The 14,838-nt window shown below is 34.1% G+C and overlaps 1 protein-coding gene across 2 annotated transcripts in view; it reads left to right on the top strand.

Moving 5' to 3' along the window:
* LOC129951391 (AF4/FMR2 family member lilli) overlaps positions 1-14,838 on the top strand; it is a 54,689-nt gene that overhangs the window by 12,182 nt on the left and 27,669 nt on the right. For both annotated transcript variants that reach the window (XM_056063515.1, XM_056063523.1), the window contains exon 2: positions 88-4,132. In XM_056063515.1, the coding sequence (XP_055919490.1) occupies positions 254-4,132 (3,879 nt within the window). In that variant the 5' untranslated portion in view covers positions 88-253. The remainder of the gene's footprint in view (positions 1-87; positions 4,133-14,838) is intronic.

Genomic DNA, 14,838 nt, shown 5'->3' with positions numbered 1-14,838 from the left:
TATAGTTAATATATTTTTGTAATGTTTTTATTCTCCATTAATTTTATATGCAATTTCACTTTCTAACCTCCTCAACACTCTCAATAGAGTCAGCGCAATAAATCATAATTATGCGATAAGCAAAAAGAAACAAACCCAATTTATAGATACTTTATCGCGGATAGAGCGCAAGGTGCGAAGAAATATCAAAAAAAGCGCATAAAATATGCGATCAAAGATTAGTTGCAATGAATTTCCAATATTCCAACAATAAATGTGTGAAAATGTTAGAGATTTTTCATCATCAACACCAAAAGCAACATCAACAACAACGGTCACGTGCTGCTGCTATTCCCCGCCGCCAACTTTATCTTCTTTTGCTACGACTTTAACGGCAACGACAACGATAACGACACCAGCGCCACCGCTATCAATAATACCACCAGAAAAAATGATTTCTTCGCAGCAATTATTGTCCACTAAGGCGCAAGGTGAAAATGCTGTTGCTATCAATAATAACAGCAACATCTTAAGTAACCAGCAGCAGCATTTGCAGCAACGCATGCAACAACAAACAAGCGGTAACCAGCTTAGCAAGGCTGCCTCGTCTATGGCGATCAATCATCATAATAGAAACCACAATATTTCCAGTCAGCCGATAAAGAAAATCGAAAGTCATGCCACTCCCCCGGTTGCTATTCCGCCCAGATTAATGGCCGCCCAAACAGGCTGCTCGCCAGCCTCGAGTTTGTCTCTATCGTCGTCAACTTCCTCGCCATCTACATCGCCGCCACCTCCTCTACCGCCCAAACTTACAAAAACCCTATCGGCCGGTGTAATCCATCGTATATTGAACAACCCAAACATGGATGTAAGCACTGGTGGCGGTACTGGTGGCTACCTGAACCAGATGAGCCGCAGCATGATGGCTCCAAATCAAAAACCAATTACATCCATGGCCAACATGTCAAAATCAATAACCAACGATAGCAGTTTGAATAACAATCTCGACCTGTTGCTCGAAAAGAAACTTCACCTAACGAAAGATGTCTCAATACCAAGTGCTCCGACGATGGCTTCTGCTGCTACCACATCATCATCAGTCCCTGGCAAAGAAAGTGATTATTACGATGCAGAAATCGATTACATGAACAAGTATCTGCAGAGCTTGCCCGATTATGGTGAACTGGATAAGAAAATCCACAAGGAGTATAAAAAGTGCGAAGACCTCTGCGATCAAATGCAAAATTTCAACACCAATCATCAGCCTTTATCGCCATTTAGACGCCACCAACAACAACAACAGCAGCAACAGCCACAAGCGCAACCACTTTCTAAATCCAGTTCCCATCAAAGTGTAACATCAGCGGCAGCAGCAGCATCGTCTTCGGTTGGAATCAGGCCCCCCATAGTGTATCCCAGACCTGTTCTGACGTCGTCATCGATAAATATTCCAACTGCGGATGCCCCTGTCGCTGGATCGAAGTCTCGTCTGCAGTTTCCCTCCACATCTGCACCATTGCAACCTGCAACCAAACTTATGAGGAGCATATCCAGTTCGAATGTGCCACCACAATATGGAGTAGTACCTCCGTCCAAGCATATGCAAATGTTGCCACTGTCTAATGCTCCATCATTGATTGGTGGTGGTGCTGTTGCTGCTGCTCCCTCACCCTCGCAGGTGACAGCTTTGCAGAAAAGCGCGTCGAATGCGTCGATAAAATCCAACTTGAGTGCTGGCAAGCAGCTCATGAACAATTTCTGGTCAGAGAACCTGGGATCCGCGGTGAAAACGCCTAAAAAATCCATATGGAATTACGAGAAAATCTGTGCTCCCACAGCGACTGTCGTCGAACCGAGAAAGTTCAAGCCAACCCACGAACCCCAACCGAACAAGCTGCAAAAGAACTACTCGCTCTCCCATCTGGACAGGCAAATCCAACAGAGTGCGACGAAGGAGGACCTTTACAAGCTCATGTGCAATGACAATCCAGCGCCACCAGCTAAGCCGTCGATAACAAGCAGTTTCACGAGTAAAGTGCCAGTTAAAGTGATCCAAGCTAACAAGGAACCCGAAATGAGTCTGAACAAGAGTGTGTCATTGTCGCACGTGCCCGGCGGCGGCGGTAACATTGGGGTCGTAAAGTCGGCGAGTAAAACTCACATACCGTGCTATATGAAGCACCTCCCATCGCTGAGTCGAAGTACGTCCAATAGTGCGATTTTAATGAATCAGAAGGACATCAAGGAGAAACAAGCGCAAAAACCTCCTGCCCCGGCTCCACCTCTGCCAGCGGTAATGACAGCTTCGACCCCCCTTGCAGCATCATCATTGACAAATCCAGGTCTACTTAAGTCAGCATCAAGTTCAAGTGTTTTCTTGCCGAAATATCAACCGTTCTATTTGCGGCCTAATAATTCAGCAGTTCCGAAACATCAACAACAACAACAACAGCTGCAGCAACAGCAGCAAAAGAATCATCATCTAAATCCAACTCATGCAGATGTTTCTTCACCAGCATCTGCATCAAATATGACGCATGCGACACCACAACACGATCGGAAATCAGAGAACAGCAGTAGTAGCAGCAGCATAGCTACAAGCAATTGCTGCGCCACGCATTTGCCCCAGCTTTCAAAATTTACCTCATCATTTCATATTCCGCCGACAACATCTACGTCTACGTCGTCGTCTTCTTCGACAACGAATACAAGCAACAAACAGCAACAATTTAAAAATTCATCTGCGGCGCCGATGCCGGCGGCGGCGGAACCACAACAGCCCCCACCGTCAATAGCTGGTGGCATGGTTAGCGTTGGTGGTGGTGGTGGCTATAAAATTGCGAAAACACAGAGCAACGTTGATTTAGAACTTTCGAAACGCCAAAAAGATGCCGAAAATAAAATCGAGAAGTGTCTCAATGATATGTTAAAAATATCTTCTTCGACCAATTACAACCAACAGCAGCAGCAGCAAAATCAGCAACAACAACAGCAACAACAATTATCGTCAGTGAATTCCCCTGCTGCATCCTTGGCATCGTCGTCGTCGCAGTTGGGTTCAACCACAACAACGATGGCAAAGTCAGACAAATGTCATTTACATCAGCATCAACACCAACAACAACAACAACAACAGCAGCAGCAGCAGCATTCACTGCAACAACAACAAAATTCATTACAAATGCAACAACCTGTTATAGCGGCACCGCTTGGTTCAGCAGCTGTTTTGGGCGCCATGCAACAGAAATCATCACAAATTAGACCAAATCCCATTGGGAAATCATATAGCGCATCGCAAGTACATCAAGCTTATCACCGTCAAGCCATATTGCAGCATCAACAGGCGCAGCAGGAACAAATTCGACAACACCAACAGCAGCAACAACACCATCAACAACAACAGCAACAGAAAAAACCGTTAACAAGCTGGAATGCCTTCGGCATGGATCCTTACTTGCAGCAAAATCAAAAATTCATCAATCAGTCCAAATCTCAACAACAACAACAGCATCAGCAACAACCTGTCACTAACAATCTGTCATCAACAAGTAGTGGCGCTAGTGTCGGTGTGGGGACTTCACAATCAGCCGCAGTTCCGTCCAAAACTAATTTCTCATTTGAAAATGCGTTTTCCAAACTCAAGAACAACAAAGAGAACAAATTCCTTCCGGCTTTGGGTTTCCTTCAACAAAAACCCAACCCTTTATCTCATTCGGCCTCTTTTACGGTCGGTAAACCTACGGCGGCTTATCAACAACATCAAATGCATCAACACTTACCGACATCAGCGTCAAAACAAATGTTTAATAATTTTAAAAATGGCGGCGGTAGTAGTAGCGGTGGCGGTGGCGTTGGCAGTGGTTGTTGTTATAACTTGGGTCATTCCGATGAACGAAAGAACATTTTACAACCATTCGATCCGTACTATTATGCGAAACAACAAGCTGCGACGATGGGTAGCAATAATTCGAATGTAGGAGGAGGACAACAACAGCAACAACACCAGCATTATGCTCCTAACATATCGCAACCTCAACAAACTCCTGCGCAACAACAACAACTACAACAACAGCAAAACACAACACAACAATCATCTATATGTTTCAATCCTTGTAGTAATATGTCTAAATCAGCACTACATTATCTCGAGGTAGATTTATTGTGTTTTGAGATTTAATGAGTTGTCCTTGTCATCAACGGATGTTGTTTCGTTTTTATTTATGTTTTTGTTTTTTTCTTAAGGCGCTGCTTGTCTTTGGAGTGTCAAAATGTGCCCTTTGGAAAATGTTTTGATTGGTGTTTTGCTTTGGTAATAACAATTGCATGCTTTTAATACATTTTTTTAAAAATATTTATTACAAATCAAAAAATAACAATTTGGCAGCACTTTTTGGTTTAAAAATGGAGTACCTGTCTAAAATCTCACTCACTGGGTGCGTTCAGGTACATATGTAAATTTTTTGGTTTTAACGCCGGCAATGTAGTACAGATTCAAAAATGTCTACACCAGCCCCTACTTAATTGTCAAAATCTAATGGTTTGACATAAACAATTTAAGGTGTAATTTATCGACAGGTTAGAAAGCGTTGCTTCGAGTTATAATTTCTCTTCCATTCAGTGTGTTGTATAATGAATTTGTATAATCATTACAAATCTATTACCGTCAAAAATGACAGCGTTAGTTTTAGGCCAAATGACAACTTCAAAATAGGCTTTGAACCAACAACGATAGGAAAGTTTTTTCTTAATCCGCTTTTTCACTTTAATTTATCGCTGTTAAGACACCAATGACAGTTTCCACAAAGTGATGAATTTGATGTTTGAACGAAAAAAAAACGAGATAAAATAAAAATTATTCTGCTTTCGTTAAGTTCAAAACTTCAAATAAGTATTATAAGAAATTAAAAAATCATTTTTGTACAATCTTTGATTATGGGTTACCGTCAAAAATAACGGTTTTGGGCCAAATGACAGCTTCAAAATAGGATTTGAACCAACAACGATAGGAAAGTTTTGGCTTATAAATCCGCTTTTCCACTTGAATGTATCGCAGTTAAAAAACCAATGACAGTTTCCACAAAGCGATGAATTTGACGTTTGAACGAAAAAAAACGAGATAAGAATGAATATGATTCTGCTTTCGTTAAGTTCAAAACTTCAATCAATTATTATCAGAAATAATTTATGTACCATCTTTGCTTATCGGTTACCGTCAAAAATAACGGTTTTAGGCCAAATGAAAACTACAAAATAGATTTTGAACCAACAACGGTAGGAAAGTTTTTTCTTATAAATCCGCTTTTTCACTTTAATTTATCACTGTTAAGAAACCAATGACAGTTTCCACAAAGTGATGAATTTGACGTTTGAGCGAATGACTTTGACTCTGCTTTCGTTAAGTTCAAAGCTTCAATCAATTATTATCACAAATCAAAAATCATTTTTGTACAATCTTTGCATATCGGTTACAGTCAAAAATAACAGTTTTGGGCTAAGTGACAACTACAAAGTAGCTTTTGAACCAACGACGATAGAAAAGTTTTTTTCTTATAAATCCGCTTTTTCAATTTAATTTATCGCTGTTAAAAAACCATAGACAATTTCCACAAAGTTATGAATTTGACGTTTGAGCGAATGACTTTGACTCTGCTTTCGTTAAGTTCAAAACTTCAATCAATTATTATCAGAAATTAAAAATTCATTTTTGTACAATCTTTGCATATCGGTTACCGTCAAAAATGACGGTTTTGGGCCAAATGACAACTTCAAAATAGCTTTTAAACCAATACCGATAGGAAAGTTTTTTCTTATAAATCCGCTTTTTCATTTTAATTTATCGCTGTTAAAAAAATAATGACACTTTCCACAAAGTGGTTTTGAATTTGACGTTTGAGCGAATGACTTTGACTCTGCTTTCGTTAAGTTCAAAACTTCAATCAATTATTATTAGAAATCAAAAATCATTCTTGTTTGTTTTTCTTCCAAAAATATTGCATTTTTATTCTTTAAGTCATAAAGAAAAAGTTAAATTTGTTTACCTCGTTAAAATTTCTTTTTTTCGGGCAACATCTGATATTTATCGTTGTCGGATTTTATTTAGTGATTTTTTATATTAGTATTATTTTAATTCTTCTCTTTTTATTTGTGGTATGCCATTTATTTATTATTTTATCGTCATTTTTCCCACACGTCTATAGAATCTCTTTTTATTCGATTTATTATTGCAACCAATTTTAATTGTTGTTATATATGAAAGAATATTATTATTTGATGCAATATGGGTTCTTTGTCTTAAAACAAAACAAAATCAAATATTTATATGAATATGTCATGCTGCGTTACGTCTGTTGTGGTGAACTCTCGTAAATCATGAATCGTCGTATTTATACCATTAACCTCGATTTAGATAATCAAGCCATATTCATTATTTTGACAGACTCTGTCTGTTGTGTTTTATTGTCACAACTCACATAATTTGTGTTGTTGTTTTCATTAAACTGCATTATCATTCAAAGAGGGTAATAAACTTCGTTAAATGCATTGCGTCAAATGATTAATGGATTGTTTTTTTTTTAGAAGTAACTTACTGCTCCGCCTCACACAGTGTCAAGTAATTTCTTGGGAGTTAATAACAAAATTGCGTTAAAGAATTTTAATTAACCATTCGAACTGTCAAAAATACCGTCTCAGTTATATTATTATGCCGACAGTGTTGCAGTGCCCATTAAGACATAAAATGAATTCCAATACAACAACATAATTAATAATGGTATAAAATTGCCAATTTGACACTTTGATTGCTAATCTGTCAGTTTGAGGTTAAGTGAATTTTGACACCTCACGTCATAAGAATCCATGAAAACTAAATATAATGGCTAGAGTAATTATATCGACAGATTTGTTTTTGCTCACACTACCTTATCTCTATTTTCAAATAATTTATGAACTTCTAAATATAAATGTGCCTACTTTATCATAGGAATTTATAATAGACTTTTTCTTGTGTTTGAAAATGATGTCAAGGTTCTTTCAATCTCCTCGTTATGTTTACACTTAAATTTTGTCCATTTTTAAATTAATATTGCACTTCTATCGATTTGTTTATCTTTGATGGGCATTCCTTAGCGCTAATATATCTTTTCGCGGTTACTAGATCGAGTAGTTTTTTTTTCTTCAAAAATGTATATATTTTGTTTTTCTTCTTTTCACATACCTCCTATATTTTTCAAAAAATCTATTTCCTCATTTTGGTCGATAGAGGGAGAGCAGATTTGTTTTTGTGGCCGATGAGAAATGATTCTATTTTTAAATATTTCAAAAAGAAAATACAAAAATTTTAACAAAAAAAAAAACAGAACTAAACTAAACTTTTTCAATTGACTTGTTGAATATACAAAATAATTATTTAGTCATTTTGAAGATCACCGCATTCATTTAAAGATACTATAGTGATGGTGATGCCGCGATGTTGTTGCTCCTTTACGATATGCGCTATAGAATTTATTTGTCAGCTAAATAAATTCGGCGGATTAATTGAAATTTATTGCATACATGAGGGCAGTTTGTGTGCCTGTGTCCATATTAATGTAACTTATGCTTAACATCAATTATTATGCTAGTTCTGTTTAATATATTGTATGTTGTGTGCTTGTCAAAAATATAAAAGTTCATTTAAATCATATAGAGGGGAAGGCGTGTTCAAATTTGTTTTTTTTTTCTTGCCGATGTATAGTCCTCTTATGTCACTTTAAAAATCAAACAGATCTTCAATGTCAAACCTTATTCACAAATACATAAATTTTGATTGATGTTATGACGATTAAGTTATTAAACTTAAAGTTTTATTCATTTTTGTTTATCTGAGAAAGTATAATCAATTTCAAATCTACATATTCGAATCAGCACAGCTCTCGATAGAATTGACTGGACAATTAGGCCTGTTCGGTATATAAATCTTCAATTTAGCGCATATAATTACAAATGTCATGGAAATGTGACATAATAAATGACGGAAAATGTCATCCTACTTCGACATTTATGTCACAGAAAAAGATATACCTAATATTAATGAATAGCGTTATTTGCTTCAACAAACCATACATAAATTTTACAGTTTTTGAAATACTTTTTGCACTTGTCACTTTCAGCTGTGTTATTTCGTTTAAGATTAAAAAATCAAATGACATTGAATTCTATGCATTCTGTTTTAGCTGCCAAATATTAAAAATTCCAAAAAGAAAACATACAAATTCAATATATTAAATGTCACATTGAAAATAGGTTCGTTCTCGAAAAAAATCCTTTTAAAAGTTTTGACGGAAACGTCATTCAGTTTTTATTTTTGCAGATCTGCGTCACTCCTATTCATTTTTTTCATTTTTGACAGAAGATTTATGCAAATTTTTAAATGAATTTAAATTTAATTAGATTCAAAATTATGTGATAAATTACATTTATTGGAAAAAATCAAAAATTCATATTTCGGCGCCAAATTATAATCTTACAAGTTCATCATATTTGAATTTTTGTGTGTGTTTAGATGGGCTTAAAACTAATGCTGGTCTATTGCCAGCACGCGCTTATAGCTTTTCATCGTACATAATAAAGAAAATAATACCGTGTCGGATAGTTTATAGATAGTGGCTGCCCAAGTCGAGAAATACTTCCCACCCTTTCACCGGTTTTTTCCTTCACAAGTCCAAAAAATATACTTTTTCGATGAGGTATGAATATGGCAGTTTGAAATAGACCAAATGCCATAATTTTGTAAGGGTGACTAATATAACATATAAGTTGTTTGTTTCTTATTTAAGACTCACTATAGTACTTTTTAATGTTCTAATTATAAGCGTGAGAGATTTGTAGAGATGATATTGTCGAGCATATATACGAACGGACTTGATGTCTAATGTTTTGACTAGTCATTTTGTTTTTGAAATACGGTCCTATCGAATCTACATGATTTCACCACAAGCTACGGTACGAAAAAGTCTTGTATAGCGTTGTAGTAACAAATTAATCAATTACGCATGTTGCTGGTTGGTTAAGGTCTTCAACATGAAAAATATGTTTTTTAGATGTTTATGCCAAGTTTTGTATATTTATTTTTAAAATGTAATTTCTTTTAATTTTTGTTTTAAATAGTTTTGGGTCAGTGACATTGAAAAATCATTTTGCAGAACTTTTGGCTTTGACATTTCCGATTGAAAACGTCACAAAGCACAGTTTAGTAAACTGAATGTGCCCTGTTTACAATCGGTTGTGATATTTGACAGGAGTTTGATATTCACGTAGAATTTGACATTTGATCAGAGGATTTTGATGTTTACAATCGATTCTATTATTTAACAGGAGTTCGATATTTACAATCGAATTTTTTTCTTCTCTAAATTTTTGTTTTAACATTTGCTTTGACATTTCCCGATTGTTCACCATATTTGGTTGTCAACTAGCAGTATCGAAAATCATACAACTTACTGAAGGACAACATCCTTATAAACTCTTTTAGAGTTTCTTTTCAATTGGCTTTGACATTTCCGATTGAAAACGTCACAAAGCACTGTTTAGTAAACTGCATGTGCCCTGTTTACAATCGATTGTGATATTTCAAAGGAGTTCGATATTTACTTAGAATTTGACATTTGATTAGAGGATTTTGATGTTTACAATCAATTGAAAGGAGTTCGATATTTACAATCGAATTTAACTTTTGAGAGGATTTTGACATTTATTTTCTTTACATTTTTGTTTTAATTGCGTGTCGTTGAAAAATCATTGCAAATAATATTTTGCTTTGACATTTCACGATTGTTCACCATATTTGCTTGTCAACTATCAGTATCAAAAATCATACAACTTACTGAAGGACAACATCCACATAAACTCTTTTAGAGTTTCTTTTCAATTGGCTTTGACATTTCCGATTGAAAACGTCACAAAGCACTGTTTAGTAAACTGGATGTGCCCTGTTTACAATCGATAATGTGATATCTGACAAGAGTTCGATATTTACATAGAATTTGACATTTGATTAGAGGATTTTGATGTTTACACCCGATTAAGATATTTGACAGGTGTTCGATATTTACAATCGAATTTAACTTTTGAGAGGATTTTGACGTTTTTTTCTCTAAATTTTTGTTTTAACATTTGCTTTGACATTTCCCGATTGTTCACCATATTTGCTTGTCAACAAGCAGTATCAAAAATCATACAACTTACTGAGGAGAACATCCACATAAACTCTTTTAGAGTTTCTTTTCAATTTGCTTTGACATTTCCAATTGAAAACGTCACAAAAGCACAGTTTAGAAAACTGCATGTGCCCTGTTTACAATCGATTGTTATATCTGACAGAAGTTCGATATTTACATAGAATTTGACATTTGATTAGAGGATTTTGATATTTACAATCCATTCTATTATTTGACAGGAGTTCGTTATTTACAATCGAATTTAACTTTTGAGAGGAGTTTGACGTATTTTTTCTCTAAATTTTTGTTTTAACATTTGCTTTGACATTTCCCGATTGTTCACCATATTTGCTTGTCAACAAACAGTATCAAAAATCATACAACTTGCTGAAGGACAACATCCCAAAAATTCTTTTACAGTTTTTTTTCAATTGGCTTTGACATTTCCAATTGAAAACGTCACAAAGCACAGTTTAGTAAACTGCATGTGCCCTGTTTACAATCGATTGTGATATTTCACAGGAGTTCGACATTAACATAGAATTTGACATTTGATGAGAGGATTGTGATGTTTGCAATCGATTGACAGAAGTTAGATATTTACAATCGAATTTAACTTTTGAGAGGATTTTGACGTTATTTTTCTTTAAATTGTTGTTTTAACTGTTTGTCGTTGAAAAATCATTGCAAAGAATATTTTGTTTTGACATTTCACGATTTTTCACAATATTTGCTTGTCAACTAGCAGTATCAAAAATCATACAACTTACTGAAGAAGAACATCCACGTAAACTCTACATATTTTCTTTTGATAAACAAACACTGGTGAGTGGTGAATATTTTATGATATTTACAGATTTGTCATTGCTTTAAAAGGTGCATTGACAGTTAAAACACCAAACTGCCCTAATTGAAAATCCCTTTATAAACCCAAGAAGAAAGACTGGAAGATTCAGATTACTTTGTCATCTGTCAAACAAAGAGAAATGGAATAAACAGTAAGCAGATGTGGTACAGGAACTAAGAACTGTCATTTAAGATTATTCTCTGTTATTGTCATTCAAAAAGTAACAATTCATTGGAATTATTTAATTTTTGACCTCGATTTACTTGCATATTTGACTTATTACAAAGAGTAACAAAAGACGTGTTGTGTTTTTCTTGAATTATTGAGAAGAAAGTCATTTGTCATTTTAAAGATGAAACAAAAAAAACAATACTTTCTTTTGTTTTGTAAATAAAATGATGACAATAAAACACTGTTCATTATTTTCCGTATTTAAACCCGGAAAAGTGAAGAAATTAAGAATCAAAACAATGAGATTATCAAGATGAGTTAAATTATTCAAATCCACTCATAGTTCTCTTAATTTGAAAACTAAAACACTCTTAATGAAAGCAAAACGTTATCAAACATTCCCTTAAAAATTGAAAATTTCAAAATGAAAAACCATCCACCACCGATTTTAAACAAAAGTATTTACCTTCCACTCAACTTGGGAGATATTTCTTTTTTTGTTCTGTCAAAAAATATAGAGAAAACTCTTGGATATTTTTATATTCACCACACCCAGTTGGTGGTGTGGTAAGTTTCTTCCTCTCTCTTTCGATTGGGCTGTGTTTCAAAAATAGCTCATTTTTTCGTCTTCAAATCAAAATCACACCAAAGAAAGGAAATATTATTTTTGTATTTGATTCAGAACCCAACATTGTATAAATGTTTACTATATATTTTTTTGTTTTTCAATTTTTACGGTGGTGGCGAGAATCAAATAAAATTACACTCAATTTCCAATATTATCAGCCTTGTCTTGCTTGTGAGCTTGCAACACACATCGCAACCCAACAATAAGCAGCAAGCGCAGCTGTGTATGGGGAATAAAAAATTATTACGCGGATTTGTAATTTTCGAAAATTTCCCTTAGTCACTTTTGAAAATTATAGTTTACCGGGAGAGCCGTAATACTTTTGTTTTTGGGTTGGTTTTCTTGTCTAGTGTATATAATTCGGGATGTATTTTTTCGGAACAGCATATTTGCGACAGTGCGAAACATATTTAGCTCTGAAACGTCGTGAATTTCGTTTTTCAATACGGGAATGGAGGTCAAATGTTTGTTGAAGTGAAGAAAATTAAACATGTGGGTTTTTTTTCGCATGGCAGCTCTCGCTTTGAGGGAAAGTGCATCGAAAATAAAAATTGTATTTCGAACACCAATATTTCAAAACCAGTGATGGGGTCATATAGATCATTTGTGAATTTAGTCTTCCGTGAAGATATTTATCTTATTTTGCAACGTCTTTTCATCGCATTGACGTAGATGTTTTTTTAAAAAAATTTCAAATTGAAAATTTATACATATTTCAACGAAAAAAATAAGATCTTATTATTAAATAAAAATGAAAGTTCTATTTTTGTCAAGCTAAATAAAAGTTCCTGTTTATCTTTCGGTGTGTGATGCTGCATAGCAGTGTTTTCGTGTTGTGTTATTCTGTTTATTTATCTTCTTTATTTTTTTTTTTTTTTTGAGTTTTCGAAAACCTTCTGTCACTTTTGAGGGCTGAATCTATTGTTAAAAAATGTACTTCTATTGCTTTTCCTGATCGAAGTGATATTATTTTGTAAAACAAAAATTTAAAATAGTTCAATAATATAAAAGAATCAAAAATACCATCAAAATACAAAATAAAAAGAAATAAGTAAAATCTACTTGAGAGTGAAAAAATGTGTTCTAGTGCCAATTCAATGTGAAACCGATGTTCCGAGCTATTTGTGTATTTGGAAACTAATTCAAAATAAAATTACCTATACAAAAAATAAAGTACGGAAATCTAACAACAGAGAATACAAAATGCTACTGGCTAATTGTTCTATTGAATATTTTGTTGCTCTTTTTTTTCAAAATAGTGAAATATTTTCAAGAAGATTTTAGTTCATTTGAATTCATTTACTACTTCGGCTATTATGGCTGTCAAATCAATCAACTAAAATATGTTACAAAGAAATTTATTTCACATTTGGGTCAGAAAATTTAGTTAAATATAACATTTGATATCATTCTGGGTTGCAAAATTTGAATTCAACATTTCCCTGTATATTTTTTCACCATGAAAGAGGTGGGATTGTTTTGACGTTTAAATTATTTTGAAATGTTTTTACATATTATTTTTTTTTCTTTATATCCCATATCAATTGTGTGTACAGTGAACACATCCTTAAAAGTAAACAAACTGTCATCGAACATGGTATTTTCATTTGGCGTTTTTCTTTTTTAGTTCAGAGCTGAGCACTGAGCAGAGTCTGAGCGAATAGAGAAGAGTTCTGAGCAGAGTATGTTCAGCGCTCTTTGATTGAATTATGAAAAAACTTGGGCACTAAACTGTCATGATTTAAAATGTCGCCTGTTTGAAGGCGTTCAAAATTGTCTTTAATCAAATTAATTAAAAAAACAGTCAGAGTTTATTCATTTGAAGTCTAAAATATATTTGATTCATAAAAATGTTATATGCAATTAGTTTTTTCTAAATTATCTTTCCTTCTGCACTAAAGCTACCAGCCTCTTCCGCCATTTTTATCGTTTGACGAAGGATTTTTTTAATTTACCGGCTTTCAAATGTCAAATTGTTTGTGTTTAGCATTTTACTCTGTTCTTTTATTTTGAGCTCACAGAGCGCGCTCTGAACATGTTCAGAACTAAAAAAGAAACACGAATTTGAAGCTCTGAACGATCAGAGCTCAAAAAGAAACACAATTTTTTTTTTGACAGTTCGAGCTCTGCTCTGAACTGGAAAAGAAATTGTCATGTGCAGTTCAACTTTCGCTTTCAGTTCACAATTTGATTGTTTGGGTTTAAAAGTTGAACTCATGTGTCAAATAGTGTTTTTCATTGACAAGAAGTTTTACCGTCTATCTTGGGGTATTATGACACTCTCAGTTTTACTTAAAAGCAGAAAAGCTATGTAGATAGACATTTTCTAAATGAATAAACATTTCTAATTGTACATTTTCTAAATAAATGTAAATTTTCTAATTTTTAAAGCATTTCAGGGAGTATTTTTGTAAGAGAAGTCAATGGATGTTTATTTTAATGTAAAAAAGAAAGTCTAGCCGAACAAAATAACAGACGCCCGACTTTATTTTCCAAATCAGTTCTGTGTACAGTGAACACATCCTTAAAAGTAAACTAACTGTCATCGAACGTGTTATTTTCATTTGGTCATGTGCAGTTCAACTTTCGCATTCAGTTCACAATTCGATTGTTTAGGTTCAAAAGTTGAGCTCATATGTCAAATAGTGTTTTTCATTGACAAGTAAAATGAATAAACATTTCTTAATGTACATTTTCTAAATAAATGTAAATGTAAATTTTTTAAATAATTACAGACTCCCCACTGCTAAGTTCTTTTTCATGAAATTTCGTATGAGCAAATAGAACATTTTCGGCTTTTTGTCTTTGATAACTTTATCTTAAAAATATTGAGTCTATTTTGAGGCATTGGTCTTATCTTTTATGTAACTAAAAGTGTAAAATCACAAACCTCGAAGTCCAATTCCGATCACCTGTTCAAGAAGGCAAGCAGAACTTTGAACGGTGTAATTGTAACCGTTTGCCATATTTGAAAACGTTTGAAAAGTTGATCGTACTATTCTTAGCTATTTCTCAGT

This window comes from Eupeodes corollae, chromosome 1, assembly GCF_945859685.1.
Source record: "Eupeodes corollae chromosome 1, idEupCoro1.1, whole genome shotgun sequence".
NCBI lineage: Eukaryota > Metazoa > Arthropoda > Insecta > Diptera > Syrphidae > Eupeodes > Eupeodes corollae.
The sequence above is the reverse complement of the archived record's forward strand: the minus strand, read 5'-3'. Positions and strand labels throughout refer to the sequence as shown.